The sequence below is a fragment of the Neofelis nebulosa genome, chromosome 15 (genome assembly GCF_028018385.1).
Source record: "Neofelis nebulosa isolate mNeoNeb1 chromosome 15, mNeoNeb1.pri, whole genome shotgun sequence".
NCBI lineage: Eukaryota > Metazoa > Chordata > Mammalia > Carnivora > Felidae > Neofelis > Neofelis nebulosa.
The window spans coordinates 60194338-60214255 of NC_080796.1; the positions used below are offsets into that span (position 1 = coordinate 60194338).

A 19918-nucleotide genomic window follows, 5' to 3' on the forward strand; every position below is an offset into this window, starting at 1 on the left:
CTTCACTTTTAATGGCTGCAGTAAATCAGACTCAACCATTAGCATAAATACAATTTATTAGAGTTGTAACTTTTCAGCATTGATTTAATATGACTGCACATCTTGAGCCATTCAGTTTAAGCGATATTTCAAAACCATCAAAACTCCATCGACATAACGTTCTTTCGAGGGTAGTCCAGGTTTTCCAAAAACATTTAATGTACCAGACATGTTTTAAACATCACTCATAAAGAAGGAGGTGGATGGTAGGCAGATAACAAGTTCAAACAATATAATGATGTACCCCTTTGAAGCAAGATAATTAGACTGTTATTATACATCGTGGTTTGACACTTTTATATCTTCAGTGTATTAGCCAAAAAATATCACAAATGTGATTGTATTGTACTTGGATGTCTGATCTAATTTTCCACATTCAATTGTTTTTCAAATTAATTTTGAAAAAGCAAAATTCTATCAGATATGATCTACAGGGTACATTCCTAATTGCATTTTAGGGGGTAGAGGAGCTGGCACCCTTGAGATTATACAAAATCATTTTCAGAATGTTCAAAGTGTTTTCTTCCACGTATCTCAAAAAAAAAAAAAAAGGAACACAAAATGGGGATGTTTCAAGGAACTGCAACACCGCACTCACAAGCTGGGTCCCCTAATTTTAGAAATCCATAACCTTTAACTATTTATTAGCTATTTTTCCAGTTCTGATCAGTAACAACTTCATCACTGATGAAAACACTGCTCTGGGAACACTGAGAAAAAACCCAAGGAACTCCATGGCAGGATGATGGATGAGAGGCCCGCTCTAGCTGCCCGTGGACTCCTGAGCCCTGTCGATGGAGGATCATTCTGGTTTTCCCACATCAAATATCCTCCCTCTCTGACTTTCCTGTTCAGACCAATAAAACAGGACAGCTTCAAGGGAAACAGCTTCAAGGGAGAGAAGCACAGAGGTGGAGAACCACTGTCTGTGCAGTTAAAACACCACGGGCACCTATAGAAAACACACAGGCCACACAATCAACATGCAAGCAAAGGGACAACGGGAGTGATGTTGATTTTATTAGTTCTGAAATGTGGTACAGGGCAAAGTACGGTGCCGTCTAACAGATGGCCTTCTCATAAGGGACAGAGCAAAACTGACTCAAAAATAATTAAATAGTGCAATTATTCTCCAACCCTTGGGAGCATGTAGCTGCTCAGTGTTGTGGTCAGATTATAAATATGAATTTATAGCATAGGACTTTGTGGTCAGATCATTGCTATAAATTCAGAGCTCTATTTGCATGCTCTCTCTGTGGTACTCAAAATGGGCACTATTATGCCATGTAAGCAAGGCACTTTCTAGATACCTATTTACGTTGCTGACTTAGACTGAAAGCCGGCTTTAGAGTGTATTTGTTAACAAAGCAGAGGAGGTGAACTAGGGGCAGAGGACAGGCCAGGAACAAATGAATATTTTATATCAGAGCTTTCTCCAAGCTCTGAAGTTGAAAAGGATTTTAAGAGACTATTCGGCTCATTGTCTTGCCTATAAATAGATGATAATTTAAACCACCTTGGAAAAGTGTCAGGTTGTCCTCTTCTGGAAAATCTGTAGGCAAAGAGCTTTGAAAATTATTCTTAGTAGCCCATCTCAGTATTTAGTTATCCTAGACTAAGAAGATTTCTCAAAAGGTGTCTGGGTTAGTAGCCCATGGTTAATAATAAGTATGAGAGAACGTCTTGGTGAAAAACACACCTTTAGACAAACGGGGAGTTGTTAAGGATAAACTTCCTTCAAGAGACATAAATGGCAGTCTTACAGACATTTATTTGACTCTCTGACCAATATTTGACTCACAATGGTAAAAGCCTACTGCCTCGCAAAACTTTTTGCGATGAATGCCTTCCTGTGATGGTATCATGTGAAAAGACGTTGTGGCCACTGTGAGAAGTACAAAGCACTTATAAGTCGGTTGTCTGAGATTTGATCTAATATATTCTATCTTCTGGGGTTTTCCCCCCCTCTAACTCAAACAATTTGGACCCATCAGCAGTTTCTATCCTGGGAGAGTCATTCTAAGATCCTAATAGTCACCACCATGGCAAACATCTGTCATGATGTGATAAAAGACATATCTGCTTCCAACTGGGTTCGGGTTGCAAATGTACTCTCTGCGGGAGAGAGGTGAGGGGGTGCCACTCCTACCCATGGCAATTAATCCTGACGTTAGCTCCTTGGGTTCTATGCAGTCTGTAAGTTTCCTGTCCATAGATATGTCACTACAGATACAGGCCTATTAGATCCTTAAGACAACTTGAACCTCCTCCCTTCTGCATCGGAAGAGGAAAGAATCAAGCCTGAGCAAACACTTACTAAATGACTGAAAAATCAAAAGCACTGACCTCCTAAGCATCTTAGCCATTGACATTTGTAAACCAAGGCATGTTCTTTCATAAGATTACAAACATACTACTTGCTTCAGGATAATAGTCTCTTCTGTTTCTTTTTTTAATTTTTTTTTAATGTTTATTTATTTTTGAGACACAGAGAGACAGAGCATGAATGGGGGAGGGTCAGAGAGAGAGGGAGACACAGAATCTGAAACAGGCTCCAGGCTCTGAGGTCAGCACAGAGCCCGACGCAGGGCTCGAACTCACGGACCATGAGATCGTGACCTGAGCCGAAGTCGGACGCTCAACCGACTGAGCCACCCAGGCGCCCCTCTTCTTTTTCTTACATGCACAAACATGTATGCACAGAGATGTGCACGTGTGTGCACATACACATTTTAACATAAAATTTACCTGCTCCTGTTGTGCGTCCCCGACTCCAATCACTGTACACAGAACCTCCTTCGTGAGAGGCTATCACTCGATACAGGTATTCTTAAATGGAAATAAGAAGTAGACACATGAAAATATTACTCATCTGGACTAGTAGTGGGCTGGCAGGGAGGGAAGAGGCGACAAGTGGGAGACATGTAACATTTAATTTAGAGCACGTCCACATTACCTGTAAAAGGCTGGAGACCACTATCGTAAACACTCTGCTCTTTTCCCCGGTAAACCAGGATGGAGTCATTTCCCCTGCAGTTACCAACGCTGTCAGTTGATAGGCATCCATCCAGATTGACTCTGACAGCACCGCTGGACACAGATGCCAAGTTAACGACAGCACCCCGTGCAAATTTAACATCCTTCATGCAACCACCGAAACCTAGCAAATAGTAAGGGATTAATATCACATAAAAGGCTTGAGTCATTAATTACCAATCATTTCTGTCCTCTGCAGGATTACGTTTTGATGAGGTGTGGGGGTTGCTGTAGATACAATTCTTTAAACTTTTGAGTCTCATTTGGGAAATCCTTTATGCCTCCTTCTGCTTTTTACCAGGCTAAGTTGTCACGAGAAAGTATTTATATTTATCTTGAAAAAATATAAAGCTGCTAATTATAACTGAATATATTCAATTGAAAGTATTTCTTATACTTCTTTAGGCCCACATTTTCTCATTCTCTTTATTCTTTTGAAATAAAATTTCGGCAATTAGACCTTATGGTACAGGGCTAGCCACATGTCCCTCAATTCTGGAAAATTCAGTTACATATGTAAGGCACTGTTTAAGCAACAAAAGTAGTATTTGAAGGAGCACAATTATTTTAACAAGCTCCCTGGGGGAAAATACCCTTTGAGGATTGTTAGGCAAGATAGCAAGAGGGAGAATATCGTTTCAGTATATTCTGAAATGCTAAGATACTGATATGAATTCTGTTAGAATCTTTCCAGAGTTAGAAAACTAAATCCCAGTTACAGCATACAGAGGAGCTATTACTATGCTCTACTATCGTCACAGCGTTCCACAATTTTGACTACACACAATGGTCACTGCTTTTATATTCACGTTAGCACCACAGAGAGCAAATTAAGCTCTGGCAACGGCAACATCCGGAGGTTTCTCGGAATATGTGTTCTACCCAGTTGGCTCTCTGTGTTGATAGCAGACAGCCCGATCTGAGGCTCGAACTCATGAACCGTGAGATCATGACCTGAGCCAAAGTCAGACACTTAACCAAATGAGCCACCCAGGTACCCCACTACCCAGGTGACTTTAGAACGACCACAGTGCAGTGTAGTTCTGTGAAGTTTAACAGGAAATGTGGAAGGAATAGATTAGGAGTATGCACTGGTTTTTTTGTTAGAGAACCAGAGGGGATCCAGTCAGCCAGGGAGTAGCAATGGCTTTGAATTACACGCTATTTTGTGTAAATAGAGATCAGCTCAATAAGTTTGCCAGCATTCTGCACAGAAAACTGCACAAAATTGTAAAAGAAGGGATGAACAGACTGGGTTGGAGATAGCACACACTGACTCTTACTGAACAAAATACTGTCAAGTTTGAAGGGCCCCAAACACATGCTTAGCTCTTTTCAAGATTAAAGCACGTCAGCAGGAAGAGAAAATAAAACATAATGCAACGCCTAACAGTAAAATAAGCTAATAGTAACAATGACCATATTGTTCTCTTCAGCATTTATATGATGTCTTATTATGTCTTCTAACACATTAAGTTGCAGCCTATTTCCTTTTAAATGCCTTTGCTATTATTCACGTTCCTTTCGTCCCCACTGATCAATACTGCTAGTCTATCTTGAACACACAGTAGACACTCCATAAGTTGGGTGAATGGAAATGAAAGCAATGAAGTTCAATATAAAAGCATCTGCTTGAAAATTCAGAAGGGAAGAATTCTGAATTCTCTACCAGCAGTGATTTTCTGATGGCTTATAGCTCAGTTACCTAACTTCTCTCTACGCCGGTTTCCCTAACAACAAAATGCAAACAGTGGAAAGGCAGCTCTGGTACACATCGAAGTGCTGTTATCAGAAAAGTCCCATTATTGTTTAAAGGGCACAGAGTTTCAGTTTTACAAGATGGACAATGCGCTGGAGACAGATGATGGCGGTCGCACAACAACGTAAATATAGTCAATGCTGCTGAACCGTGCGCTAAATGACTAAGATGGTAACATTTATGTATATTTTACAATTTAACGAATTAAGAATAAAAAAAGAAATGTCTTAAAAAATCATTCATGGCGGGGCACCTGGGTGACTCAGTTGTTTAATGGTCTGACTTCGGCTAAGGTCATGATCTCTTGGCCCATGAGCTCGGGCCTCACATCAGGCTCTGTGCTGACAGCTCAGAGCCTGGAGTCTGCTTCCGATTCTGTGTTTCCTTCTCTCTCCGCCCCTCTCCCACTAGTGCACTCGCTCTCTCTCTCTCTCTCTCTTTCTCAAAAATAAACATTAAAACAATTTTTTTATTAAAAAAAATTAATTCGTGGAATGGAATTTTAAAATTTGGGAAAGGCCATCGAGGTAGTCTTCCTTCATTCTGGAGATAAGGAAAAAGGTCCAGAGAGTATTGGATGAGGTTTCTAAGTATTAATCCTCCTTAGGAAGTGGTAAGCTGGCCTCAGGCCTTGGAGGTGAAGGAACCTGAGTTCTAGTGTGTGGTCCTCACCATGCTATGTAAGAACAGACAGACAGTTTTGCCAAATCAAGTCACGGTTCTTTCAACTCTGCACCATCAGAATGATTTCCACCAGAAATATTCTTCAACTACCTTCAAAATATAATTGGGATGTTAGGATAGAAAGAGGGGAAAGGGCCTAGCAGTGGGAGGAAAGGAGATGCCTCCCTTGCTTGCTTTTGAGAGTCAGAAATGACTCCCCACCCCCAGGCCTCCAAATAACTAAAAGGTGGCCCAGAATTCTGCACTGACAAATCACCACCCAACACAGAGGCACTTGGGCTGGTAGGAAGGCCTTGGCAGAGCTGAATTTGCTCTCCGTCGTGCTAACGTGAATACGAAAGTGGCGACCACTGTGTATAGTCAGAACTATGGAACTCAGTGAAAATGGCAAAGCAGAGTAATAGCTCCTCTGTGTGCGTTCAGCCCCTATTCCTCCCTTCTCCACACAGGTCTTTGGGTAGAGCATAACCTGTGATATCACGGGCCATGGCCCTGTCGCCCCCAACCTGGAGGTAAGTGATAGTCCCAAGTGGTAGTTCTAAGATAAATGCCCGTGCTCTGAGGTGATACATCTTCAGCAAATTAGGCTGCCCAGCATTTCCGTACCACAGAGGAAAGTTAATTTGCATTTGATTCAAAGGAAGATTACAACATTAATGGACAAGAAAAAAAATAGCGCTAATATGACCACAAAATAGAGCCTCTGCAAAAAGGTGCTAATTGAGAAGCACAGAACACTTTTAAGACCATTTGAGAGTGGATTAAAAAAAATACAGTAAGCGAACATGATTAATTTTAATTGCAATTTACTACATACAGGCAGCACCCCCATATGGTGAATATTCTCCTGATCGCTATATAAAACATGCAGTTACTTATATAGATCAGTATCACTCAAAGCATCTGAGACAGAATCTTTGGGAATAGGGTCATAAAATCTGCATTTTTAATAACCTTTCCAGGAGATTCCGATGTATCTTGAATAGTAATAATAATAACAGCTAATTTTATTGAGTTCTTACTATGTTCCAGCTACTATACTTCAATATTTTATCAGTGGCTTGAGAACCACTGATATGTATGATACTGCAATGATAAAAATTTAGTATTACCCATAAATAAAATATCTCTCAGTATCATAGACTTAGTCATAGTGCAGATTAAATTATCCCCTTTGGGTTTTTATGTTGATGTGTTAAGCTTCTATCATGATTGTCTCACAATTCCAGTTAAAATTTGGCTAACGCCATGTCTCTATGCCCATCATAGTAATGGGTTTTTGTGTACTTTGAAAGTATAAGGCCACAGATGCAGGGGATTTGTTTCCTAGATGTAAGTAGGATCAAGTAATCTGGCTCATCTAAAGGGTTTTCAAGCTCTTTCTAACCTCAGAAACCTGAAAACCAGGAGAAGCCCTTATATGAATGTAATATTTTTAGCTGCTGTTACATCTTAAGTGCCTGGAAAATGTCATTACTGTCTTACACCCCAGATATTCATTAACTCCTTACTAGTACCCTTCTAAAAGTCTCCTTAGAGCTTGCCATATATTTTCTATTCAAAGGCATTTAAATCTTTATGTACTTACCAAATAGGCAAAGACTGCTTCATGGAAACTTTAACCATTCACAGTACATAGATTTGGAAATATGTAGAGAACATTTTCTACATGGGAGCATGCTTAGTCACAAACTAGAAGTTTCTGTGCTTTCCCTAATTTATAGCAAAGGAATACTGGCCAATGACCATAAAAGGGAATCCTTGATTATAATAAGGAGAGTGGATTTTGACACCAGGCTGGCCTGAGACAGAAAGGCTTGCTATCTGCTTACTAACCATGTGACCTTGGGCAAGTTACTTTGTTCTTTAGTTTCCTCATCTGTAAAACGGGCGTATAAATAATAATACCTAAGTCATGGGCTTGTTAGGAAGAGATGGCCCACTTAGTTTCATGTAAAGCTTTCAGAACCATGCCTAGCACACAGAATGCACTCAGCTACTGGTAGCCTTTTTTGTATTAAAAATTTCTCTGATTATGTTCAAATTCCTTTTATGAGTTAAATGCTTGCTCTAGTTATAAGTCATGCACTCATGCACTTTTTCTTTCATTCAGGTAATTAATAATAAATGAAATATATATTTTTCACCAGCATGTTTAAAATTCAACTAAACCCACCCTTTCATGTGCTTTGCTATGGGGGAGCTCCATGGAAATGCACAGAGACAATTAGCAGTTATGTCAGAAAAAAAACCCAGTAAAATTTAATGCCATTTTTCTTGGCTGTGGCCACCAACCTAGTTTATTTTTTTAATCTATGAATAGAACCAGAGCCTCATGTGTTTTCTTTGAAAACACATGAGGAAATATATATGTATATATAAATTATAATTGTATATGTTAAAGACAAGTTAGAATAAATATACTGATTATAAACAGGTATGAGGGCACACTCTTAAGGGCAACATACAAAACTATCTGAAAAACATGTTCTGTGATTTAAAAATTTTTTTAGGTTTAATTTATTTTGAGAGAGAGCACGTATGTGAGTGGGAGAGAGGCAGAGAGAGAGGGAAAGAGAGAATCCCAATCAGGCTCCGTGCTGTCAGCGCAGAGCCTGATGCAGGGCTCTATCCCACAACTGTGAGATCATGACCTGAGCCAAAATCAAAAGTCAAACATTTAGCCAACTGAGCCATGCGGGTACCACTGTGATTTTTTTTTTTTAAGCTTAAAATTCTTCAAAAAAGGGATGGGTAGGTATTGCTTTCAGCCTGATTCTGTTGTTGTATCTTAAAACATGAACCCACCAAAACCTGCTGTATTTATACCAGGGCCGTATTTATTTGGGAATTCTTTCAGATGGACTTTACCTTGTTCCAGACTCAGGTATTTAAAAGAGTTGTGCAGCTCCTGTGGGGTTCCTCCCACATAGACCAGGGAATTCACCATCAGTGGCTGGGCTCTGGACTGTGATGCACGCTCCCTCAGTTCATTCATGCTTGCTGTTAAGATGGAACCTTTCTTTTTAATAATCACTTTATTCCACTTCCCATCACAATAGGACAGTCCCAGCCATAGATCCACTTGTGTAAAGGTAAGACTGGTATTTAACCGGAAGCTCAATATTCCACTCTTCAGTTCCATCTGTATTTCACATTAAAAAAGAAAATAGGCATATAAAAAGACTGCAGAATGGCAGTTTGGGAGAGAGCAGAAGGTCAATTTCTTGTAGAAAAGCAACAAATTTCCCTGAAAGCACTCTATAAAAATGTTCCACTTTATTCTAAGCAGGACTGGAGTAACATATAATGGAGTACGCTGCAAGCTTATAACTGACGTGAAGATTGTTGTATTAAGTCAGATTCATACCCATTAATGATCACACAATGTGATATGATACTATATAGGCAAAACCTTTTATTATTATTATTGTTTGGTGCAACATAGTTAAAAGATTCAACCCTAGCATAAGTAACTGAATGACTGAAGAGAATAGTTTGACCTATGTCACTATTTTTACTTGAGTTTTTAGAAAATGAGAAAATACTACTTCATATATCAACTTAATTTGGGGGAAAAATATGACAAGACAATAAGAAAATGAAATGTCAGGCCTGATTAAGCTTATTTTAACTGGTTGGTGAACTCAATTTCAAATTTGTAAGATGGATTTTTATTCAATATTTCATTTTTATTATTCTAAATCTCTAACCAACATAATTGCTTCTATGTGTATTCTTTTAGATTAGGTGCCATTTTCTAATATGAATACATTTTACCCAAATTTTCATGGCAAAGGAAATGCCTCCATATGTTTTCCTTCAAAATGTTACATGACAATTATTTTATCTACTATGTTTTTAGTAGATAGAACTCCCATCAGCAAAAATAGGATACTTAAAAATTTGAGATCAATCATGTCAAATGAAATTCAGTAATTCCAGATAAAAAATTACTTTTTCTATGTAAATTCATCTTTGTGAAGTACATTGGATAAGCAGTCATTTATCCATTCATTCAATAAATATTGAGTCCCCCACCATGTTCTATGAACCTGTTCCCAAGAATCACATTTTCCAATAGCAAACATCTGGGGTAATACTATAACCAAGAGAAGAATAGGGTACAATGACAGCAAAGAAAGGATATACATTTTGTTCCTTGGGAACTGGAAAAGGTTTAAATTAATAATTTTGGAAGTATGTAAGATTCATGGAGAATCCTTCAACACAGGGAGATTAACATGTCCAATGGCATGAGGACATGTATGAGCTCATTAGGTTTAGAAAAAAAGACTAAATTAGGTAAGACAAAAGATACACAGATGGCGGGGGGGGGGGGGGCATGGGTTAGAAAGAGTCTTGCCAGATATGTAGAAACAAGGTTTTGGAGGATTTTGAGTCATATGGAAAAATATTCATCTTTCTCTTGTGTGCCTGCCTCCAAAAGGCTATATTCTTTCCACTATTATCTTGTGCTAAAAGTCTACCCTTTAGGTCATAGGAAGTTCATACTGGAAATGAAAGCTAGACTGGAATTGGAGAAACCTATTAGAGAATCACTACAGTGGTGAGAAAAATGACAAGAACCACTGAAATAAAGATAACAATGGTGAAGACAGTGACAACTCAGTCAAAGAGGTATTTTTAAAAGCAACTCAGCTTTTTAAGTCTCAGCAGGACATGGCAAACAGCTGAATGTGTTAAATGAATGAAGAGTAAGTCAAAGATATCCATGCTCTTTCTCGTTTGGGTGTGTTTTACCACCATCCCAATATGGAAAGCACTAGAAAGAAAGACTTGGTATTATCATTGTCAGTGAGGAATGAGGTCAATTTTAAACACACTGAGTTTGAAATGTCTATAAAACATTCAGAAGAAACTTTTTTTGAGGCAGTTGAACATAAAGATAGGCCAGTAAAATAGACAAGGTTTATGAAAGGATAAGTGAGATCATCCAGTTAGTATCAAAGCAAGAGTCCTCAGCAAGACCAACATTTTAAGGGGAAGGCAGGGTAGATGTAATTCTAGAAGTCAACAACAATCTTCTTGGAGAAGCCAAGGATTTAATGAAAATCAAGAGCAACTAGTATTTTGGAAAGTCGGTAGGGAAGAATATTTTAAGAAAAAAAAGATGACAGTGGAAGATCAAGTAAATAAAGACTGAAAAATTATCTCGTAGACTAGAAAATGCAGGGGTCACTGGCAAGTTTGAAAATTCTGCAGTGCAATGTGGCAGGGCTAGGAACCATATTTACAGTATTTGAGGACTAAGGTGTGATATAAAAATAAGTGGAAATAACCAGAGTAGTTACTTTCAATGCAATAGGCTCTGAAGGGAAGGGAAATACAACAGAGGAGTTTTCCAAGTCAAAAGAAAAAAATATTTAAGATAAATGAGGCTCAACCATTTTATATATAGAGGGAGAAGAGCCGATGTGGAAGGAACACTGGAACTTAACAAAAGAGAAAATTTGTAGCACAAGCTCTTGCAGGAGAAGGCATAGAATATAGAGTAAAGGTAGAAATATTAACTTTGGTTGGAATCATAGTAATTATATATTTGTCCTCCTGAGTCAGGAGAGAGTGAAACCCAGACTTGGCTCATAAAAACAAAAGTTGTAGGTTGAAAATTTGGAAGATGAGGAGATTATGTTTCTTTCCATTATAAGAATGAGACTATCTGAAGACATTCAGGTTGTGGTGTTTTCCAGTCCTGACATTCTTTTTCTTTCAGGTTCTACATTTAATCTATGAGCAAATCCTATAAACAATAAATAGTGTCGCATGAAAGAATCAGGACCCTCAAGACTCAGTGTGTCACCAGTCTTCATACCTGTATTAGTTCTCCTGTGGTGTTCAGTAAACTGGCTATTGAAACTGAAGAGCTAGGGGCTAAACTGATTCACTCAGAGTTGTGGAATTGAAGACACACGTTGAGGGTGTTGTCAGAAAAAATGGTTGAAAAGCTGCATTATGGTGTCTAAGGAACAGAGCACGTAAGTTAAACAGAAAGTGGTCTAATAGCCAATGGTCTCAATGTCTTTGTGAACTCAATAAGAGAGAACGAGAGCTCAAAGAGTAGAAATGTTATATTCTGAGATTTAAGAGTTTAGCAGTAAAAACTTTCTGAGTTAATCAAGTTCCCCGGACAGCCACGTATGTTGAAGCTACTTAGGATAACAGGAAAAAATCTTATTGAGGAATAAACTGTGAGAAGCGTAGGTTCTCAGGTACAGAGGAGAAGAATGTGAGTTCTGTGAATGTCTGCTTCCTTTATAGCTGTATTGGAAGTGCTAAAAGAAAGCCTAACACAGAGCAGACACTCAATATATATTGGCCTAAATGTTTTGATTAAGATTTATTTCATTAAAGCTTAAAATTAACATTATTCAATAAGGTGGGGATTCATTATATTTCCAAAGTCAGTGAACGGAGGAAGATGGAGGGCTGGATGTAGGTATACCAGGATGTGTGAGCCTCCAAGAGAGGCAAGTGCTCCTTGAGAGGAAAGGCCAAATGATAAACACCTCTGCATTCTCTCCAAGATTTATGCACAGATAGATGTTTAAGGAATGCTCAGAGTCACCATAACATGAATTCATTCACATGTTCAGTCACTCATTCATCCAATAATATTTATCAAATACTTAATAATTGCAAGAGTTAGGCTGAAGGGGCACCTGCATGGCTTAGTCGGTTAAGTATCTGACTTCGGCTCAGCTCATGATCTCACAGTTCGTGAATTTGAGCCCCTCATCGGGCTCTGTGCTGACAGCTCAGAGCCTAGAGCCTGCTTCAGATTCTGTGTCTCCCTCTCTTTCTGCCCTTTCTCAACTTATGCTCTGTCTCTTTCTCAAAAATAAACATTAAAAACAATTAAAAAATAAAAACGAAAAGAAAAAGAGTTAGGCACTGAAGATAGAACTATAAAGAAGACACAAAATTCCTGTGTTAAGAAAGATTACATTTCAGGGGTGCCTAGGTGGCTCAGTCGGTTAAGCATCCAACTTTGGTCCACGTCATGATCTCAAGGTTCCTGGGTTCGAGCCCCAAGTCAGGCTCTGTGCTGACACCTCAGAGCCTGAAGCCTGCTTTGGATTCTGTGTCTCCCTCTCTCTCTGCCTTTCCCTAGCTCATGCTCACACTCTCTCTCTCTCTGTCAAAAATAAACTTTAAAATAAAAATAAATAAGAAATTTAAAAAATTTAAATAAGATGAAATTATAACAAATTCTATGAAGGGATATATTTCCACTTACCTGGGCAGCAAATTTGACATTATATAATCTAGGAATGAACAAAATCAATGAATTGAAAACATCCTAGAATCATAAAATCACCAACACATGTGTTTTACTACTTACTTGCCTAGATATGAGCAATGAGATTAAGGTGTTCATAATTTTCCCCTGAGTCTATGTAAGTTCTTTAAAATAACTTTTTAAAAACTTACATTTTAATAACATACTTATGTTTTTAAAACTTTTTTTTTAATGTTTATTTATTTTTGAGAGACAGAGACAGAGCATGAGCAGGCAAGGGGCAGAGAGAGAGGGAGACACAGAATCTGAAGCAGGCTCCAGGCTCTGAGCTGCCAGCACAGAGCCCGACACGGGGCTCGAACTCACGAACCACGAGATCATGACCTGAGCTGAAGTCGGCCGCTTAACTGACTGAGCCACCCAGGTGCCCCCATCACATACTTATTTTTGACAATGATATCTGACTGTCTGATTAAAGGCAAATAAAAGTAATCACACTTGCCGACTGTACTTAGAAAAATGTATGAAAATGTTCATAGCAGCCCGTTTGCCATAGCAAAAACACGGAAACAACCAGTATGTCATTGACAGAAGAGCTAAATTACACAGTCATGAAAATATATACCTACATGGAGAACATGAGTGACTCAGGAATAATGTCGAGTGCAAAAAACAATTGCCTCAAGGTAGAGTATAATGCAACTCTTATAAATGTCAAAAACAAGAATTTTCAGGCATTCATACATTTTGTTGAAACTGCAGCTACAAGCAAGGGGATAATAAACACAAAATTCTAATTACATATTACCTCCAGAGGGGGATAGGAAAATGGGATAGGAGAGACCCTATAAGTAAATGTAAAAATTGATATTTTAATTCTTGCATTGGGTGGTAGGTTCATGTTTACTGTACTTTTATACTTTGTGTGAGTGTGTAATACGAAGCATTTATTGTATATAGTTTTTAGCACCATTATATAAGAAATAACAAAGGACATAATATTTTTCATATGTTGGGAAACTAAGTGGGATTTTCATAATTCCTCATAACTACTCTGCTTTGCTAAAATTACAATTTGCACAGTAATAATTGTCATTTAAAATAAATCACGATCTTAGAGCACAAAATGTTTCACAGGACTCCAAACCTAAAAATGACTTAAGGAAGGAAAACAAAAATGGATTTCAAGAGAAACCCCAATTTAGCAAAATATTAACACATGCCTTATTTATCTCAAAGTTATATCTGATATTTTTAAGTAAATTTAACTAAATTTATACACATACAGCAAGAAAATCAGGTCCATCTTTGTTGTAAACAAAAAGAAGCAACCCATTCAATTGGTCAGTTCTGAACTTCAAGGAAATCTCAAAATCCATTCCACCATGAAACATGTGCGATTGAAGTTCCAGAAACCCTTTAAAGAAAAGAATATGTACACGTCAGTGTGTATAAGGCAATAGTGCCAGCGTTATGAAGGTGTAACAAAGACTAGGACGAATACCGTTATTGAGTAAGTCTCTCGCAAAAGAAGATGCAAATCAATGTTGAGAAATCCCCCTTGTACTTGTACGGAAGTAGCAGAATGAACTGGATATACATTTTAAGAGGAAGCAATTTACTCTCTAAATCATGGATATAGTTAAGACTATTATTGTTTTATATCAGAATTCACGATAAGAAATTGCATTGACTAAGAGAAATTCAGAATAATGACAGTGTTGAGAAAAGAGCAACAGAAAAGTGCACAGACTGGGATATTATTCATCTTTCTATCCTGAAGGTGGTTTAAGCAACTGAATTAGTAACCAGCTTAGTTATAAACATAGGAGGCAGAGGTGGGCTTTTATCTGAAGTACTATCCACCAGGCCACTATATTCCCTTCCACTCCCTTACCCTGGGTGACGGCCAGGCAGAGACTGGGCTGGGGAGGTACGCCAGGTACACTGCTCCTCGCTTCTGCAGCAGCCTCTCGAGCAATGGCAGGGATGACCGTGACATCCTCCAGCTCCTCCTCACTAACCTACGCACCCCATTACATAGCTGACATTTTGCTCTCGAGAATATGGTCCATCTACACCATGGGATAAATAGATATTTGTGGATTCACCCGGTAAACATAACACTTCCAAAACATCTTTCCAAGTAAAACTGCATTCTAAGTAAAACATCTGGCATACCAAAAGATATTTTTGATACTACCAAATATAAACCAAGAATTGCCATGGGTTAACAGAGATCTGACACACGAATATATGTCCATGAGTCTTACAACTTGTATTACATATTCAGACTTGGAGGAAATGTTTATGTGTATCATGGCGTAACTAGTTATTTCTGTGACACTAGGTTCATAAGAGGTCAAAGTAATCGGACAGGAGGGATTAAATTGTGCAAAGGATAGAAACTAGCTGCTAAGCAACTGCTGGTGTCTCTTTCAGAACCTTACCTGTTCCTAGGAACTGGGCTCCCTCCTGTAGTGACGTGGGACATCCCTCCCAGCTGTTATACACGTTGACTTGCTCTTCAGCACTCTGCCAAATCAGAGGCTCCCAAATAGCAAAGGGATTATAATTCTTCATAAAATACATATCCTTGACACAGCCCACAAAACCTTTACGGATTATGTCTGTAGGGGTCGAGAGATATCAATAAATATGTATTTTGGAAACATTCTTTCAAAGCAATTAATTTTATGTGTCATTCACATAAAAGAAACAGGCAATAGCTCTCACTACCTATTTACTGCAAACCTCTTAATGATTCATGTAAACACCACACCATTACCTATGCTGAGTGGTAACAGTTATAATGTCAGATCCACTGTTTCCAAAGAAATAGATGTTTATGTAGAAACTGTGGTTTTATGGGAGTAGCCAGAATATTGCCTTTTGAACTAACAAGAAGATTTCATCTGCCACTAGTCTTAAAAATAAAAGTGTTGTAACAAGTTTTTGGGTTTTTTTAAATTTTTTTTATGTTTATTCATTTTTGAAAGACAGAGAGAGACACAGCACAAGCAGGGGTGGCGTGGTGAGAAAGGCGGACACAGAATCTAAAGCAGGCTCCAGGATCCGCGCTGTCAGCACCAGGGCCCGACGCGGGGCTCGAACTCACGAACCGCGAGATCAGGACCTGAGCCAAAGTCGGATGCTCAACCGACTGAGCCACCCAGGCGCCCCAACAAGTTTTAAAAGTAAGATTTGAAGGAAGTGTTTCTATTAATCTAATCTCGTTTGTATTTTAGTTCTTTCATCATTATGAAACAGTCTATTACACAAGTAAGTCAATAATTTGATTTCATATTTAGGAATTAATATAATATTGACCTTAATTTTAGAATGCCCCGGACCAGGCAAAGGTAGGGTTTATGAACATAGCAAATAGCTGGTAATAGGAGTTGGGAAAGAAATGAAGTGAAATGAGAGAATTAGAACTAGAGAGCAAGAAAAACCTAGAGAAGAGGAGGCAGCATCGCAGCTAAGGTCACACTGCATCCAGTGACGTCCATACTGATCAACACAAAGCTTCGATCTCGGCTTTTGAGTTTATGACTTGATTCTAGGGAAGGTATTCACCAGCAATCAAAGTTCTACAAGGTCAATTTATATGCACAAGGTCAGATTATTTATTTATTTATAATGGAGATATGTCCTCCACAGGAAGGGTACTTGGAGTCAGGTATGCTCTCTTCCCAGTGCCTGTTTGTACCATAGCCAAGACATGTGCTGGATGGACAAAGAACTGGGGCAAAGATTGAGAGCTCGCTTGCTCTCGCTCTCTCTCTCTCTCTCTCTCTCTCTCTCCCCCTCTCCCTCTTTCTCCCTCTCTCTCTTTTTCTCTAGCTGGTGTGTGTGTATGAATGTTTTCGAGAGACTTCTCTCTCTACCTGTCTAAAGTAGTCCAATAAAAACCCTCTCTATTCTAGAGATATCTGAGGAGGCAACTACATTCAGTCTTGGGTATTTAAATATATACCTCTCCAAATTTCACTGAAAACATTTTATTCCTTTTGATCTTCTTCACCGTTATTCCTTGAAGATCCCCACCCATGAACAATTTATATTTATTTAGGTTCTAGCTCATGTGTAATATTTATGTAGTTACATTTTACTTCCTGGGAGAGACTGAGGCGATACCCTATATGCCCTTCAATGCAGACATGGGAAAACTACCCTAAAATCTTAGCAATGCTTTTGGAAGGATGGTTTGTTTGTTTTTTTCTTTCTGCCTAAGGTTAATTCTGTCCATGGTAGTTTTTATTGGTTTCATTTTGAATCTGTTTTTGTTCTCTCATTCCAAAAATACAGGAATTATTTTGTTTATGTCTTACAGTACTTATGGCATTTGCTTGACATTATACATTTATATATTTGTACCCTCTATTGTGGCAAAGACCACATTTTGTTCATCTGTGGATATCTAAGGTCTGGTTTAGAGCTGATCACATGCTCAATACTCAGGGAAGTTTATTTACCCTGTTTAGAGTATAAATCAAGCCCATAGTTTCCTATTTCTGTGTTGCTTCAGATTAAAATCTAAAAAAATTGACACATAATCCTAAAACAACATTTATTTTTTTAAGTTTATTTATTTTGAGAGAGAGAGAGAGAGAGAGTAAGCATGTGCAGGGGAGGAGGAGAGACAGAGAGAGGGAGAGAGAGAATCCTAAGCAGGCTCTGCACTGTCAGCTCAGAGCCCAATGCGGGGCATGAACTCATGAACCATGAGATCATGACCTAAGCCAAAATCAAGAGTTGGATGCTTAACTGACTGAGCCACCCAGGTGCCCCTAAAATAACATGTTTTTGACTGAAATTAGTATCATTCACTTCAAAAGTTTAATATACTTTTTAATAAACTCTTTTTATATATCAGGGGCTGGCATGAAGAATTTAAATGCAAGTAATACATGGTTCCTTTAGAAAAAAGGAAACCTAAGGGACATTGTTGTCTTGATACAGGAATAGCATGAGATAAAATATAATACTATTATTCATACCTTATAATAATGTACTCATACTTGATCCTGTTGTAAATTTTGGTGACAACATATAAATCCTAAAGAGGAAACTCACCAGGATCCTTCCTGAGGACGGTATAACCCTGTGGAAGCCCTCCCACAAACACTCCCGTGTTCCCTCCGATAATAGTGCTCCCATTCGGTGTGGCCGAGGAACCTATGGAAAAGGAGATGAGAATTTCAACTTCCCCAGAATAATCTGGGTTCTGTTCACTTAACAAATGATTAAACCCTTCACTGAGCTTCTGGATACCACTCTTTCTTGGTTCTCCTCTTTGTTGTCTTTCTTCAATGGTTCTTCCTCGCTGTCCTAACATCTTGATGCTGGAAGGACCAGGTCTCCTGCCTTCTCAGAGCTCTTTCTCTCCCCACATACATGGGTATACGAAGTCCTCTAGATGACTTGGAGTGCTTGGCACCTATGTGAACCACCAGCCCCAAAGACCAAAGGAGGCCTGGGTCCCCAACTATGTTGTGTTCACAGCACACATCTGTTATGATTTCTAACTCCAGTCTTCCTTTGAAGGAGAGGTATTTTTTTGTTTCCTCAGACTCAGAGCCCAAACCACTCTAATTAGCCTTACTTCCATGTGGTCCCTTGGTAAGTGCATGCCATCCTTAGCTGACAATTCCCAATGTATATCTTTAGTCCGGAACTCTTCCCTGAACTCAGACTTGTACCCAGAAGTCTACCTGATATTTCCACTTGGATGCCTCATAGATACCTAAGACTGACCATGTTAACACTGAACATCTCTCTCTATATCAGCTTCCCCCATGATCCTGTCAACCTTAGTTATGGCAGCTACATTCTTCCAGTTGCCCAGACCCCAAACTTAGCAGTCATGTTCTACATTAGGGACTAGCAAACTCGTTATGTAAAAGGCCAGGTAGTATATAACTTAGGCTTTGTAGACCAGGCAGCTTTAAGTGGTCACAGGCAATACAAAACAAATGAGTAAAGTTGTGCTCCAATAAAACTTTATAAAATAATGATGAGCAAGATATGGCCCACAAGGGGCTTGCCAATCCTGCTCTACTGGAATCAAATCCTTTTTTTTCTTTTTTTAAGTAGGCTTTATACTCAGCACAGAGCCCAATGTGGGGCTTGAACTCACAACCTCAAGATCAAGACTCGAGCTGAGATCAAGAGTCAAATGCTTGACCCACTGAGCCACCCACACACCTCTTGAATCTAATCCTTTTAATTTAACATTTACAATATACCCAGATTTCTCATTATATACACAATTTTACTTCTTTGGTTCAAGAAATCATTTTTTTATTGCCTGAATTATTTTGTAATTATTACAGAAGTTTGTTAACTGCTCTCCATGTTTCCACCCTTGTTCCCTTTAAAATTCATTTCAAAAGAGCAGCCAAAGTGTTCTTTTTAAAGAAAGAAGTCATAACATGTCACTCCTTTCTTGACATTCTCCAATGGCTTCCCTTTTGCCAAGTAAAAGTCCAGAAAACCCTATGTAAAAAGCCCTAATGCCTCCCTGATTGTAGCCTATTATTAGCCCCTTCACCCACTCTTTCTCATGGTGACCTCTTTGTTGGTCCTTAACATGCCATACATATGTTCCTACCTCAGGGCCCTGGCACCTACTATTCTGTTGGCTTGAAACATTCTTTTCCTGGATATTTTCCTGGCTTATCCACCTACTCTCTTTTAGGTCTCTGTTCAAATGTCACCTTACCAAAGAAGACTTCTCTAACAGTCTTTTATGAAATCAAAACATTCCCCTCTCCAATACATGCATGCGTGCACACACACACTTTCTCTCTTATCTTGCTTTATTATTCTCAGAATATACACTACCTGATACTTGTTCAATATTTATTCTGTTTCCTGCCCCTCTTCCGTCTAAAATGTAAATTCTGCTCTTTGTAGCCAGTGTTTCTAGAGCAATCCCTGGAACACAGTAGGTGCTCATTACAATTCCATATTTCCTGAATAGATTAATAAAAGCCTGCATCATTATACAGGTACTGTAAGTGTTTTATAATTATCTACAGATAGTAGATAGGGTAGGATGGAAAGAATACTAAACTTAAAATTGCAAAGACAGGATAAGTAAGTGTTGAAAGAATGCTGCCTACCAGCTG

General features: G+C 38.7%; 1 protein-coding gene across 2 annotated transcripts in view; it reads right to left on the minus strand.

Moving 5' to 3' along the window:
- The window catches only part of USH2A (usherin), a 745506-nt gene that overhangs the window by 420881 nt on the left and 304707 nt on the right, over positions 1-19918 (minus strand). For both annotated transcript variants that reach the window (XM_058701414.1, XM_058701413.1), the window contains 6 exons: positions 17862-17963; positions 15233-15412; positions 14069-14199; positions 8390-8663; positions 2996-3199; positions 2788-2868 (listed from right to left, as the gene is read on the minus strand). In XM_058701414.1, coding sequence (XP_058557397.1) covers positions 2788-2868; positions 2996-3199; positions 8390-8663; positions 14069-14199; positions 15233-15412; positions 17862-17963 — 972 coding nt within the window. The remainder of the gene's footprint in view (positions 1-2787; positions 2869-2995; positions 3200-8389; positions 8664-14068; positions 14200-15232; positions 15413-17861; positions 17964-19918) is intronic.